Genomic DNA, 14,368 nt, shown 5'->3' with positions numbered 1-14,368 from the left:
CATTAGCCTCTACTGCTGCTGCTAAGTCGCTTCAGTCATGTCCGACTCTGTGTGACCCCATAGACAGCAGCCCACCAGGCTCCCCCGTGCCTGCGATTCTCCAGGCAAGAACACGGGAGTGGGTTGCCATTTCCTTCTCCAATGCGTGAAAGTGAAAAGTGAAAGTGAAGTCGCTCAGTCATGTCTGACTCTTCGAGACCCCATGGACTGCAGCCTACCAGACTCCTCCGCCCATGGGATTTTCCAGGCAAGAGTACTGGAGTGGGGTGCCATTAGCCTCTAAGCCCCATGAAAGGGAAAGTGTTAGTTACTCAGTCCTGTCTGACTCTTTGTGACCTCATGGACTGTAGCCCGCCAGGCTCCTCTATCTATGGGATTCTCCAGGCAAGAATAATGGAGTGGGCTGCCCTTCTCTAGGGGATCTTCCCAACCCAATTGAACCCGAGTCTCCGGCATTGCAAGTGGATTCTTTACCATCTGAGCCACCAGGGAGGTGAGCCCCGTGAGGACAGGTTTTCTCTTATCCACTGCTGTATCCTCACACAGTACCTGGCACATAAAAGGTGCTCCATAAACACTGGTTAAAAAAACCTGTAAAAGAAGAGAAATTAAGAAGGGAAGGAGGCACACCAGCTTCAGGGTGATGGTATCCTCTGGGGAGGGAAGGAAGGGAATAAGTCTACAGAAGGAAAGATCCACAAAGGGGCTCAACTTGGGGCTTCCCTGATGGCCCAGTGGCTAAGACTCCTCGCTCTCAATGCAGAGGGCCAGGGTTCAATCTCTGATCAGGGAACTGAGGTCCCACTTGCTACAGCTAAAGATTCCTCATGCTGAAGCTGAAAGTCCCTCATGCCGCAACTAAGAACCAACACAGCAAATAAAATAAATAAATATTTAAATAAAAAGGGCTCAACTGTCTCTGGAGTGTTGTGGTTAAAGAGAATGGACTCCACATCCAGATGGCCTGAGTTCAAAACCCACCTTTGACTTGATACCACAAGCACACTCCATAAAAGAAAATGTGACAAATCAGACCTCATCCCAATTTAATACTTTACAAAAGACCATCTGAGGAGAATGAAAAGAGGAGCTACAGACTGGGAGAAGATACCCAACAGAGGACTCTTTGGAACATCTCGATATATATCTAGAATATTCAGAGAAGTCTCAAAACTCAGTTAAAAAAATCCAATTAGGACACAGGCAGCAGACAAGAACAGATATTTTGCTAAAGAGGATATACAGATGGCAAAGAAGCACGCGAAAAGCTGGTCACCATCATTAGCCAGTAGAGAGATGCAACGTAAAACCACAGTGAGATATGGCTACACACCAATCAGAATGGCTAAAACAAAAAAAACAGTGATGGCAGTGAGGATGCAGAAAAAAGCTGGATCACATACATTGCTACTGGGAATACAAAATAGTGCGGCCGTTCTGGAAAAGTATATGGCAGTTTCTTAACTTAAAAACAAACAAAACTAAACAGGCACTGGCTATATGACCTAGCAATTGTACTCTTTGGCATCTATACTGGAGAAATGAAAACTCATGCTCATACAAAAACCAGGAGAGGACTCGTCACTACTATTCATAGTAGCCAAAGACAGGAATCAACCCAGATATCCTCCAACATGAGTGATTTCTTTTTTGGCCCTGCCTTGCAGGATCTTAGTTCCCCACGTAGGGATGGAACCTGGAGTCCCTGAAATGGAAGCTCAGGGCCCGTTCCTAAGTCCCATAGCGTGAGGTACATCCGTCCCATGGAATACGACTCAGCAACCAAAGAGAATAAACATCTGTAGCAAGCAGCATGGATCTCAAGAGAATGATGTTGAGTGAAAACAAGCCATCTCAAGCGGTCACACAGCATATGATTCCAGTTCCTGTATGACACCCCTGACATGACAGAATAATACAGCTGGAGAACAGATGAGTGGAGGCAGTGGTCAGGGAGGCAGGAGGGAGAGGATGGGTGTGGCTATAAAAGGTTAGATGGAAGCACTCTCGTGATGAATGTTCTGTATCTGGACTGTGGCAGTCGTAGGAATCGACGTGATGAAACAGCATAGAATGAAGGAATTCCCTGGTGGTTCAGTGGTTACAACTCTGATCTTCCACTACCAGGAGCCCAGGTTTGATCTCTGTTCAGGGTACTAAGATCCTACAAGCCTCACTATTTGGCCAAGTAAATAAATAATGTCTAAAAATTGCATAGAACCAAATACACACGCACACACATATGCACACAAACAAGCGCATAGAAAATGGGGCAACCTAAATAAGGTGGGAGAATTTTAATCAGTGTCCATATCTGACTGTGATCCGGGCTGTAGTTGAGCGAGATGTCACCACTGGGGGAAACTAGATGAAGCAGTATGGCTTCTCTCTTTTTATTTCTTAAACTGCACAGGAATCTACAATTGCTGGTAAGTAAAAAAGCTGTATCCATACAGCCATCCATCTTTTAGAATGACTTTTACAAATGTAAAACTGACAGTCCCAACTGCTGGCGAGGAGATGGAGCAATCCAAACTCACATGCATTGCTAGTGTGCGTATAACAGTGTAGCCCCTTTGAAAGCCAGCTTTGCAGTTTTTTGGACAGTTAAACATGCACTTACTATATGGCCCATCTATCACACGCCTACGTATTTGTGCAAGTGAAAGGAAAGCTTCTGTTTGCACATAAGCCCTGCACGTGAACACAGGCTATATTTATAATTGCCCAGAATTAGAAATAATCCAAGTGGAGGACAAATAATCAAACTATAGTATGTTATCAAATACTACTCAGTAGTGAAAAATGCATGTCAGTGTGCACACATCAGTATGAATGAATCGCAGATGAATATGGCTCTGTGGAAGAAGCCAGACTTGAAAGGCTGATCATCTTTGCAAGTCCACTGAGGATATTCTGGAAAAGGGAAATCTACAGGGAAAGGGAACAGGTCAGTGGTTGCCAGGGGCTGAGTGAGGACAAAGTGGATTATAAAGGGACATGAGGACTTTGAGGGGGTGATGAAAATATTTTGTATCTTGACTGTGGTGGCTACACAACTTTGTGCATTTGCTAAACCCATAGAACTGTATGCTTCATATACACGGTGCTAGTGGTAAAGAACTCGCCTGCCAATGCAGGAGACATAAGAGACTCAGGGTTCAATCTCTGGGTTGGGAAGACACCCTGGAGGAGGGCATGGCAAGCCACTCCAGTATTCTTGCCTAAAAAATCCCATGGTCAGAGGAGCCTGGTGGGCTACAGTCCAAAGTGTTGCAAAGACTTGGATATGATTGAGCGTGCACGCAACACAGCTGATCACACAGCCGTGTTAGTGAAGCCCTGTCTCACCCATCCGGGAGGAGGTTTAACTAGCCATGGGGCACCAACAGTAGCAAATTCTTGGCCAAGAGACCCACGTCCTGTTCACTGCACCCCGACTTAGATTGGGAGTTCAAGGCTCCTCCAGAAAGGGCAGAAACTGCCCCCTCCCTGCAACCCCCTCTCTCTGGTGGGGAAGGGAGCGGATTCTCCAGTCCCGGGCTGGCAATGGAATGTTGTGTCGTTGGTTGCCCAGGCGACCAAGGCCTGCTGGGTGGCTGCCTTCCGGGAGTACGGGAGTACTGAGCGTGCAAACCGTCCATTAGAAGCCCCCAGGGCCTCCTGCTGCTGCTGCTAAGTCGCTTCAGTCTTCCGACTCTGTGCGACCTTGTGCAAAATTCCAGAAAGAAAGCAAGCCTGGGGCAACTGCGGGAGAATGGCAGTGCCCTGGGAGGAATATTTCCAACTGGTTTTGGAAGAGAAACTGTCTATGTGAGTGGTGTGCAGGGTGCACTGAGAGGCAGCAGGATGGGTGGGCAGGAGCGGGTGGGTTGGCCCCTTCCTACCCCCCTGGATCTTGGCTTCTTCGGGCAGTTCTTGGTGGGGATTTATGGCCCCACTTCCCAGAGAAAGATGCTGAGGCTTGAAGGAAATGGCAATTTTCCCAAGGTCTCAGGGGTAGTTAGGGCAGAGCTGGGTCAATAATCCAGGTCTCTGATCTATGCCTGAGCCCCACCCCTAGCTGATACCCAGTTGAGATGAAATCGTTTGACCCAAGGTGGGAAGGAATTACTCTCGTACCCTCTCCCTGAAAACTAAATTTTAGAGGAAGATTGGAGGAACCTTGTCCGCCTTGTTCAGCACTGTGGCTGGAGGGGGTCCCAACTTCAGTATCATTTAATATATCATTATATATATATTTTTTGGCTGTGCGGCATGTGAGATCTTAGTTCCCCTGCCAGGAATCTGCCTGCAATGCAGGAGACCTGGGTTCGATCCCTGGGTCTGGAAGATCCCCTGGAGAAGGGCATGGCTACCCACTCCAGTATTCTTGCCTGGAGAATGCCATGGACAGAGGAGCCTGGTGGGCTCCAGTCCTTGGGGTCGCAAAGAGTCAGACACGACTGAGCGACTACTGCTTTCACTTTCACCAGGAATCAAACCTGTGCTTTCTGCAGTGGGAGTGTGGACTCTCTTAAGATTTATTTATTTAGTTATTCTGATTTTTTTGGCTGTGGTGGGTCTTTGTTGCTGCACATGGGCTTTCTGTAGTTGAGGTGAGTGGGGGCTGCTCTTTGTTGCTGTGCGTGATCTTCTGATGGTGGTGGCTGGCTTCTCTTGTTGTGGAGCACAGGCTTTAGGGGTGCAGGCCTCAGTAGTTGCGGCTTGCAGGCTCAATAGTTGTGGTGCGTGGGCTTACCTGCTCTGGGGCATGTGGGATCTTCCCAAACCAGGGATCAAACCAGTGTCCCTTGCATTGCAAGGCGTATTTAACCACTCGACCACCAGGGAAGCCCGAGTGTGGACTCTTAACTTAGGAGAGTTCCCCAACTTCAGTCTCAAGAGTCAGTAAAATGGGAGGGTTTCCCCTGGACCACAGCTGGGCAAGCCAAGTGGAATGATAGCACATCCCTCCTGCTTCCGACACAGCTGACCCTGTGGGGCTGGGTCCAGCTGCTCCTCTCCTGGGAGCCTGGCTCCAGATCTCAGTCTCCTTCTAGACCCTCCCCCGCAGAGATCAACCGGCAGGTCAGTCTCAACTTGGCCTTACGGAAGAGCTGACCTCCCTGCTCCCCACTCAGCCTGCCATCAGCAGCAAAATCCTTCCAGCATCGAGGTTCCTCTTTGAACTCCTCTCTCACTGCCTCATCACCCCATCTGCTCTCCTCTCCAGTGGTACCCAGAACCCACTGCTCCTTACCTCTCTACAGAGCCACGCAGACCAGAATCATATCCTCTCCACATTATCCTGTGATCTGTCCCGGGTCCCCTGCAGCTGCCCCGCCCCTCTTATTGGCCTTGCTCCCCAGAGCAGCCAGAGGGGTACCTCCTCTGCCCCAAACCCTCCCATGCTTCGCATCTCACTCAGAGTCAAAGCCAGAGACCCCCTTCATCGCAGCCCACCACAGTCTGACCCTCGTAACTTCTCTAATTTCAATTCCCACCACTCTGCGCCTCCCTCCCTTCCCACCACACTGTCCTCCTAGCAGCTCCTTCTACATACCAAGGTCCTTCTCTCGGGGTCTGGCATTGACTATTCCCTCAGCCTAGAATCTGTTCCCTGCAGCATCCACATGACTCCCTCCCTCTTCCCCTTCAAGTCTCTGCTCAAATATCCCTTTCTCAGAGACTTGTCTATCTCCCTATTGAGAGATTTCCTTTAGTCTGCTGACTTTTTCATCTCAGTCCCTACCATGTCCCAGCATAGTTTATTTTTATTATTATTTTTTTGGCTGCACCACACAGCATGTCAGACCTTAGTTTTCTGATCATTAGTCAAACCTGCACCCCATGCTTTGGAAGCCTGGAGTCTTAACCACTGAACTGCCAGCAAAGTCGCTGAAAGTGTGAAAGTGAAAGTGTTAGTCGCTCAGCTGTGTCCAGCTCTTTGTGACCCCATGGACTGTAGCCAACCAGGCTCCTCTGTCCATGGGGATTCTCCAGGCAAGAATACTGGAGTGGGTTGCCACGTTCTCCAGGGGATCTTCCAGACCCAGGGATCGAACCTGGGTCTTCCACGTCTCAGGCAGATTCTTTACCATCTGAACCACCAGAAAGCCCAGGGAAGTCCCTAGCATTGTTTGTTGTTTGTTAGCTTTCTTTTCTGCGTTCCCTAGTGGGATGCCAGCTCCTGGAGACCAGGGATCTGTCTGTCTTGACCACAACTCTACCCCCCAGTGCCAAGAACAGTGCTTGGCACAGAGTAGATTCTCAGGACAATTTGCTGAATGAGTAAAAAGTTCCACAGCCAGGAGGTGGCTAATAGAGGCATGTTAGGCACCGCTGGAGAATTTGGGGGCCCTACTTCCTGCCTCCTTTACTCCCACTTCCTTTTGCCCCTCCAGGAAGATCCCGGAGCAGAACATGGACCATGTCCCCCCGGTCCTGCGTCTCTTGGAGAAGAGGCAGAAGCTGGTGGATGCAGACCGGGGCCTTCAGGCCCAGAAGGAGGTGAGCCACTCAATGTAGTCCCTGAAACTTTGGGGGGACTCCAGACCCCTCCAAAAAAAGATGAGAAAGTGATGGAGCCAACTTATTACTACAAGGTCTGAGACAAGCCACTGTGCTGAGCCTTGCTTTCCTCATCTGTCAAATAGGGGTCAAATGAGATCAGTGGTTGGTGCAAATCAATGTGCACTGAGCAGCTACTGTGTGCAGGGTATGCCCTGGGATCTAGAAGTTTCACCACAGCCCCTGCCCTCATGGGCTCACAGCCTAGAGAAGAGAACAGACAAGTGTCCGGGTAGTGACTGCTGTGAGGGGGGAAGCACTGAGCAGGAATGGCGGGACCCCAGAGAAAGCCCCTGTCTCTACACAGGGATGGTCACGGAGGACTTCCTGGAGGAAGTGATGTCTTAAGGATGGCTGAAGGGCAAGTCAGCTTCTCCAGCAAAGAGGGATAGGGTGAAAAGGGAGAAACACACAGAGGGGACAGCATATACAAAGACAGGAAGGTGAGAACAAAACACAGGTGGGTAAGAGTCTGGAAAACAGTGTCAAAGGAGACAGGGTGAGCTGAGGCCTGAAGGAAGAGCAGGGATGCTGACCTGCAGGGGCCACTGGAGAGAATTGGGGCTTCATCATGGGTAGTGGGAGCCACAGGTAGATATGAGCCAGGGTGCAGCAGCAAGATTAAGGGAAAAAGACGAGCAGAGTTAAACATGAACCTGAAGCGCTGGATGACTTGAAACCCCAAATACACACAGATACCTCCTGCTTATCGGCCAGGTGTTCGAGATCACAAAGGCCTCCCTGAAACAGCGATGGGAACAGTTGGAACAGAAAGAGCAGGAGCTAAAGGGGTCATTCATCCGCTTTGAAAAGTTTTTGCAGGTATGTGGAGACTGGCGGGGGGAGGCAAGGCAGAGGTCACAAAGTCACAATCCTATAGGAGCCAGACAGGTCACAGAAACTTAAAAAGTGGGTTTACCCAATTTAAAAGAATAAAATAAGACCATCTGCAGCAACATGGATGGTTGTCATACCTAGAGATTGTCATACTTAGTGAAGTTAATCAGGCAGAAAAGGAATACTGTATGACATCCCTTATATGTGAAATCTAAAAAGAAATCATACAAATTAAATTACTTACTTACCAAACAGAGAGACTCACAGACTTAGAGAAGGAACTTATGGTTTCTGGGGAGGCAGGGCAGGGGGGCTGGCGGTGGGGTAGAAATGGGTGAGGAACGGATGGTTATGGAGCTTGGGATGGACATGTACACAGTGCTATATTTACAATGGATAACCAACAAGGACCTACTGTATAGCACAGGGAAATTTGCTCAATGTTATGTGGCAGCCTGGATGGGAGGAGAGCTTGTGGGAGAATGGGTACATGTGTATTTTATGGCTGAGTTTCACTGTTCACCTGAAACTATCACAACATTGTTAATCCGCTTCAGTTCAGTTCAGTCGCTCAGTTGTGTCCGACTCTTTGCAACTCCATGAATCACAGCACACCAGGCCTCCCTGTCCATCAGCATCTACCAGAGTTCACTCAAACTCACATCCATCAAGTCAGTGATGCCATCTAGCCATCTCATCCTCTGTCATCCCCTTTTCTTCCTGCCCCCCAATCCCTCCCAGCATCAGAGTCTTTTCCAATGAGTCAACTCTTTGCATGAGGTGGCCAAAGTACTGGAGTTTCAGCTCTAGCATCATTCCTTCCAATGAACACCCAGGACTGATCTCCTTCAGAATGGACTGGTTGGATCTCCTTGCAGTCCAAGGGACTCTCAAGAGTCTTCTCCAATACCACAGTTCAAAAGTATCAATTCTTCGGCACTCAGCTTTCTTCACAGTCCAACTCTCACATCCATACATGACCACTGGAAAAACCATAGCCTTGACTAGACAGACCTTTGTTGGCAAAATAATGTCTCTGCTTTTTAATATGCTGTCTAGGTTGGTCATAACTTTCCTTCCAAGGAGTAAGCATCTTTTAATTTCATGGCTGCAATCACCATCTGCAGTGATTTGGGAGCCCCAAAAAATAAAGTCTGACACGGTTTCCACTGTTTCCCCATCTATTTCCCATGAAGTGATGCGACCAGATGCCATGATCTTTGTTTTCTGAATGTTGAGCTTTAAGCCAACTGTTTCACTCTCCTCTTTCACTTTCATCAAGAGGCTTTTTAGTTCCTCTTCACTTTCTGCCATAAGGGTGGTGTCTTCTGCATATCTGAGGTTCTTGATATTTCTCCTGGCAATCTTGATTCCAGCTTGTGTTTCTTCCAGCCCAGCATTTCTCATGATGTACTCTGCATATAAGTTAAACAAGCAGGGTGACAATATACAGCCTTGACATACTCCTTTCCCTATTTGGAACCAGTCTGTTGTTCCATGTCCGGTTCTAACTGTTGCTTCCTGACCTGCATATAGGTTTCTCAAGAGGCAGGTCAGGTGGTCTGGTATTCCCATCTCTTTCAGAATTTTCAAGTTTATTGTGATCCACACAGCCAAAGGCTTTGGCATAGTCAATAAAGCAGAAATAGATGTTTTTCTGGAACTCTCTTGCTTTTTCCATGATCCAGTGGATGTTGGCTGTTTGATCTCTGTTCCTCTGCCTTTTCTAAAACCAGCTTGAACATCTGGAAGTTCACAGTTCGTGTATTGCTGAAGCCTGGCTTGGAGAATTTTGAGCATTACTTTACTAGCGTGTGAAATGAGTGCAATTGTGCGGTAGTTTGAGCATTCTTTGGCATTGCCTTTCTTTGGGATTTGGATGAAAATTGACCTTTTCCAGTCCTGTGGCCAGTGCTGAGTTTTCCAAATTTGCTGGCATATTGACTGCAGCACTTTCACAGCATCATCTTTCAGGATTTGAAATAGCTCTACTGGAAGTCCATCACCTCCACTAGCTTTGTTTGTAGTGATGCTTTCTAAGGCCCATTTGACTTCACATTCCAGGATGTTTGGCTCTAGGTGAGTGATCACACCATCGTGATTATCCGGGTCATGAGGATCTTTTTTGTACAGTTCTTCTGTGTATTCTTGTCATCTCTTCTTAATATCTTCTGCTTCTGTTAGGCCCATACCATTTCTGTCCTTTATCGAGCCCATCTTTGCATGAAATATTCCCTTGATATCTCTAATTTTCTTTAAGAGATCTCTAATCTTTCCCATTCTGTTGTTTTCCTCTATTTCTCTGCATTGATTGCTGAAGGCTTTCTTATCTCTCCTGGCTATTCTTTGGAACTCTGCATTCAGATGCTTATATCTTTCATTTTCTCCTTTGCTTTTCACTTCTCTTCTTTTCACAGCTATTTGTAAGGCCTCCCCAGACAGCCATTTTGCTTTTTTACATTTCTTTTCCATGGGGATGGTCTTGATCCCTGTCTCCTGTACAATGTCATGAACCTCTGTCCATAGTTCATCAGGCACTCTATCTATCAGATCTAGGCCCTTAAATCTATTTCTCACTTCCACTGTATAATCATAAGGGATTTGATTTAGGTCATACCTGAATGGTCTACGGTTTTTCCTACTTTCTTCAATTTAAGTCTGAATTTGGCAATAAAGAGTTCATGATCTGAGCCACAGTCAGCTCCTGGTCTTGTTTTTGCTGACTGTATAGAGCTTCTCCATCTTTGGCTGCAAAGAATATAATCAATCTGATTTCGGTATTAACCATCTGGCTATACTCCTATACAAAATAAAAAGTTTTGTTTTATTTTTCTAAGTTGGTTTACCAATATAAGAGGGACCGGTGGGAAATACGCACTGCCTGAAGCATTTTAAAAAGCGTGGGAGAGGAGTGAGGGACCGAAAAGATTCTAGTTGAATTTGGCCCGCAGGCCATCTGTTTGCAACCCCTGACTCAACGTGTGAGTATTGGGACAGAGTGGCTGCGGCAAGCTCTGCAGGCTCCTAAGTCTTAAGGGTCGTTGTCTTCTCTCCATCCCCCTTTCCCAGGACGCCGAGGCCCGGCGCAGCCGCGCACTGCGGAGAGCCGAGGAGGAGCGGCACCTGGCGGGCCGCCGGGAGGCGGAGGCGCTGAGGCTCCGGGCTCAACTGGCCGAGCTGCAGCGGGAGCGCGCGCGGCTGCAGCACGGGCTGCAGCGTCTGGAGCCCTGCGCGCGCCTGCTGGAGCAAATGTTGGAGCTGTTGCCCGAGGTGAGCGCCCTGCAGGAGGTTTTGGAAGTGAATCTTATTGTCAACCCCATTTTACAGACGGTGCAACTGAGACTCAGAAAGACAACCTACTGAAGGACACACAGGCAGGTGGGGGAGGGGGAATCCAGGAATTCAGTATTAGTTCAATGAAACAATGAATTGACATTCATCACAGGCAGTGAAACTTAGCTGGGTTTAACCATAGAGGTGGGGAGTGAAAGTCGGCTCAGTCATATCTGACTCTTTGCGACCCCATAGACTATGCAGTCCAAGGAATTCTCCAGGCCAGAATACTGGAATGGGTAGCCTTTCCCTTCTCCAGGGGATCTTTCCAACCCAGGGATCGAATCCAGGTCTCCCGCATTGCAGGCGGATTCTTTACCAGCTGAGCCACAAGGGAAACCCAAGAATACTGGAGTGGGTAGCCTATCCCTTCTCCAGCGGATCTTCCCAACCCAGGAATCGAAACGGGGTGGGGAGGGGCGGGAGTAACTAACTCCTGGGGCGCGGGGATGTGTGATGCCCTCATTTCAGTTGGGCTAAGGAGGCACGGGGTTTGAGCATGGGGAGGGGAGGGGGCCGCCGGCCCGGTGAGTACCCTCTCCCTACCCCATCCCAGTTCCAAGAGGTCCCCGAACTGGTGGCGCGCTTCGACGGGCTGGCAGACATGCAGGCGGCGCTGAGGCTCACGGAGCGCCAGCGGCTCGCGGAGCTGGAGGAGGCGCGCGCGCGGCTGCAGCGGCTGCGGGACTCCTGGCAGGACGAGCTGCTTCTGCAGGGCCAGCGGCGAGCGCATCTCTTGGAGCGACTGGAGTCGGCGCGGGAGCGCACGCTGCACTGGGTACCGAGGCCGGAGGAGCTGGGCGCCCGGGATCCCAGGCTCCCATCGCCGTGAGGAGAGCCCGGGTTAATAAGAGATGTGGCAACACTACTTTCACGGGCAGTTTTCCTTGAGAGAGCCTCGGGGATCTGACTTGTGGGAAGCAGAGGGGAATGGGGCTCCAGCCCTTCTCAGGCCGGCTCACACCTTAATGGGACAGGGGGCGGGGTGTTCTCCAGGAATCCAAGTGGATTCAGATCCAGAACACCGCGGCTGAGAAGACCTTGCTCCTGGGGCGCACCAGGATGGCAGTACTCAATATGTACCAGCTGGTGTGTCAGCATCAGAGACGGCCACCCACCCTAGACATCGAGGACACCGAGGGGCAGCTGGAGCAGGTGAGGACCCCTCTGTAGCTCACCTCCAGCTCCCCAACTTTTGGGAACATACGGTGCCTGCGATCCCACCTTCTCTGGGTTGAGCATAACCCTCTGTGATCAGAGCCAAGTCTCCTGGCTGTACGGCTGCCTAGCCCTCTGCCTGGGAGCCTTGGATTGGTCTCGACTCTGCTGCTACAAGGACAGAAGGAAGCTGGACCATCTCTGGCTCTCAGTGGCCTCACTGTACACTAGGCCAGGGTATATACTGATGGATACAATACATTTATACCAAGAGTTCATTTTAGGATCAAACAGTGCAAACAAGTGACAACATCGATAAAACCAGGGGACGGAAACTCACTTTTAATGAGTCCCTGACCCTCTGGCTCCTGCATGGACAAGCCTTCGCTTCCCCTGGGGAGTGTGAAGACAGGGTTGTACAGTGGTTTTTCTTTCTGCACAATGGCATCACAAAGGTCACTGTGTCCAAGGACGCCTGGTTTGTCTATTCACTCGGGTTTTTAAGGTGGCAGAACACGTGACCTGGTTTACACGGGAGGGAGGGGGTTTCTAATGTTGGACCCTTCTGTTAGGATTCTAGCGGGTGCCCAAAGGGTAGCCCCTGTGAGAAGTGGAGGAAGCAAAGCGAGGCACCCCACCTTTGCCCCAGCCCATCTCACTCCTGTCCTGTACCCCGAGGCCAGAATTCCAACCAAATGCCAAGAACTGGATCCCCAGAGCCTACCTTAGTGCCACATCCGAGTCAGGCGGATCCATGTGTACATCACTGTTCTCTCAAGTGTGGCCCAGGTACCCCAAGGGACAAAAGAAGACTCTAGGAGGGACAGAGTCTCGGTATGAAGTAACAGGCAAAAGCCAGTCCCTTTTCAACCAACTCTCTGATCTTTCCAAAGAGAAAGGTTCAGTAGTGTTGGGAGTTGGGGGTGGTGACAATTATGCCTTTAACACCCGTTAATACCCCTGGTCTCCAGGGCCTGGGACTCACATCTTTTGTGGGCAACTGTAGCTGCCAGAATTCAGTAACTTGGTTTCATTTTCATTTTGTTATTCTTCCAGTTACCCCCACTTATGACAAGGGGTAATTTAATCTCTTTTCACTTTTGGTGGAGACATAGTTCCCTTGTCAGATGTTTATTTCAGTGACAAAGGTGAAGGAAGAGCCCAAGGTAAGATTACCATCATGTTCTAGGTCTTGGCACTGGATCCATGGGTGTTCATTAAGCTCGTATCAATAAACAGGTTAATTTCAACAAAGGAGAAGATGAGAGTAGGTCATACACTAATGAACATGACTGATTGAACCAAAAAGAAAAAAAAAATAACTGATGTAAGTGAAAATACTAACTCAACTATAATACAGGTGATAGCCAGCTAGAAAACTGAAAAGTGCCTGTGAATGAATTGCGTGAGAGGCTTAAAAATCCTAGAAGGGTTTAGACCAGGTTCACTGCCCCTGGGGAGCCAACATCATTGCTATCTAATAGAAGTCTCTATCTCCCACCTCTGCTTTACATCCTCCAGTGTTTTTTTTGGGGGGGGTGGGGACTGGACACTCAGGAGCTGGGATCTGACTCTGGCTGTGTTGCGACCCCAGGTGAAGCTGTCCATTCTGGACCTCTCTGCCATGCTGGCTGGACTCCATCAGGCTGAGTCCACCGCCCCCACCTCCTAACCCGACCCAGGTGAGCAGTGGGAGAGGGACTCCTCGAGGGACCCAGCCCGAGGACAGGGGAGGCACACATTTCCTGAAGGGTGTGGGCTGAGCGGCTCTCACCAGAAAGATGGGAGGGCTGTGCCCGCTCAGACGGCAGTGGGGTGTACACAAGAGGCACAGAGCAAGTACTAAGTAAATGTGAGCTACATGGGGGCCCCCAAACCACATCCACCATGTGGCCTGGTAACTGGTCAGTCCTCCCAGGACAGTGGGGGCATTTAAACCAGCTGATGTTTGTCAGGTTGGAATGGGGCCTGGTGCAAAATTTCTGGGAAATTCTAGATGAGCATTTGACAAGTAAAGTAAAATAAAGGACCAGCAAGAGGGTCACATGCGGACACCATTCCCAGGGCGTCTGTTCACAAAGGCTCCTCCACTCTGGACTGGCGCTGAGGGATGGCCAGTCTGAGAACCCAGCTGCAAGATGCAGCCCATGACCTTCGCAGGGACCCCAGGAGGGGCTTGAGGAGCACAGGGCTTGGAGGAAGGCAGAGGCCAGGACAGGTGTTGACCTCTGGGTGCGTGGTGGACTCTTCACAGCCAAGAGGAGCACTGTATGTTCTGTCCTTGACCCTACATCCCATCTGCCTCTCACCATCCAGTCTCAGGTGCAAGCCTGTCCTGGGACCCGAGGGCCAATTTCAAGATCCTCAAACCTCGGCAACCTACCCATCCTCTGAGCCTGACTTTTTTCATCAGGAAAGTGGAGATATTGGCAGAACCCACACAGGACCCACCCACAAGCTCTCGTCTCATCGGCACTCCAGCTGGAAT

The 14,368-nt window shown here is 49.6% G+C and overlaps 1 protein-coding gene across 1 annotated transcript; it reads left to right on the top strand.

The window, feature by feature from the left end:
* CFAP73 (cilia and flagella associated protein 73) lies at positions 3,721-14,300 on the top strand. The gene is made up of 7 exons (XM_018061176.1): positions 3,721-3,813; positions 6,387-6,492; positions 7,270-7,374; positions 10,459-10,659; positions 11,279-11,500; positions 11,719-11,877; positions 13,475-14,300. The coding sequence occupies exons 1-7, from the start codon at positions 3,758-3,760 to the stop codon at positions 13,550-13,552; spliced, it is 927 nt and encodes a 308-aa protein (XP_017916665.1). The 5' UTR covers positions 3,721-3,757; the 3' UTR covers positions 13,553-14,300.

This window comes from Capra hircus, chromosome 17 (genome assembly GCF_001704415.2).
Source record: "Capra hircus breed San Clemente chromosome 17, ASM170441v1, whole genome shotgun sequence".
Taxonomy (NCBI): domain Eukaryota; kingdom Metazoa; phylum Chordata; class Mammalia; order Artiodactyla; family Bovidae; genus Capra; species Capra hircus.
Note: the sequence above shows the minus strand (reverse complement) of the source record. Positions and strands in the feature narration are given on the sequence as shown.

Bases quoted from the DNA above. Each gene is read 5' to 3' on its own strand.
- CFAP73 (XM_018061176.1), top strand. From the start codon at position 3,758: ATGGCAGTGCCCTGGGAGGAATATTTCCAACTGGTTTTGGAAGAGAAA. The intron at 7,375-10,458 runs GTATGTGGAGAC...CCCCTTTCCCAG, and splicing joins GCTTTGAAAAGTTTTTGCAG to GACGCCGAGGCCCGGCGCAG. The intron at 11,878-13,474 runs GTGAGGACCCCT...TTGCGACCCCAG, and splicing joins CCGAGGGGCAGCTGGAGCAG to GTGAAGCTGTCCATTCTGGA.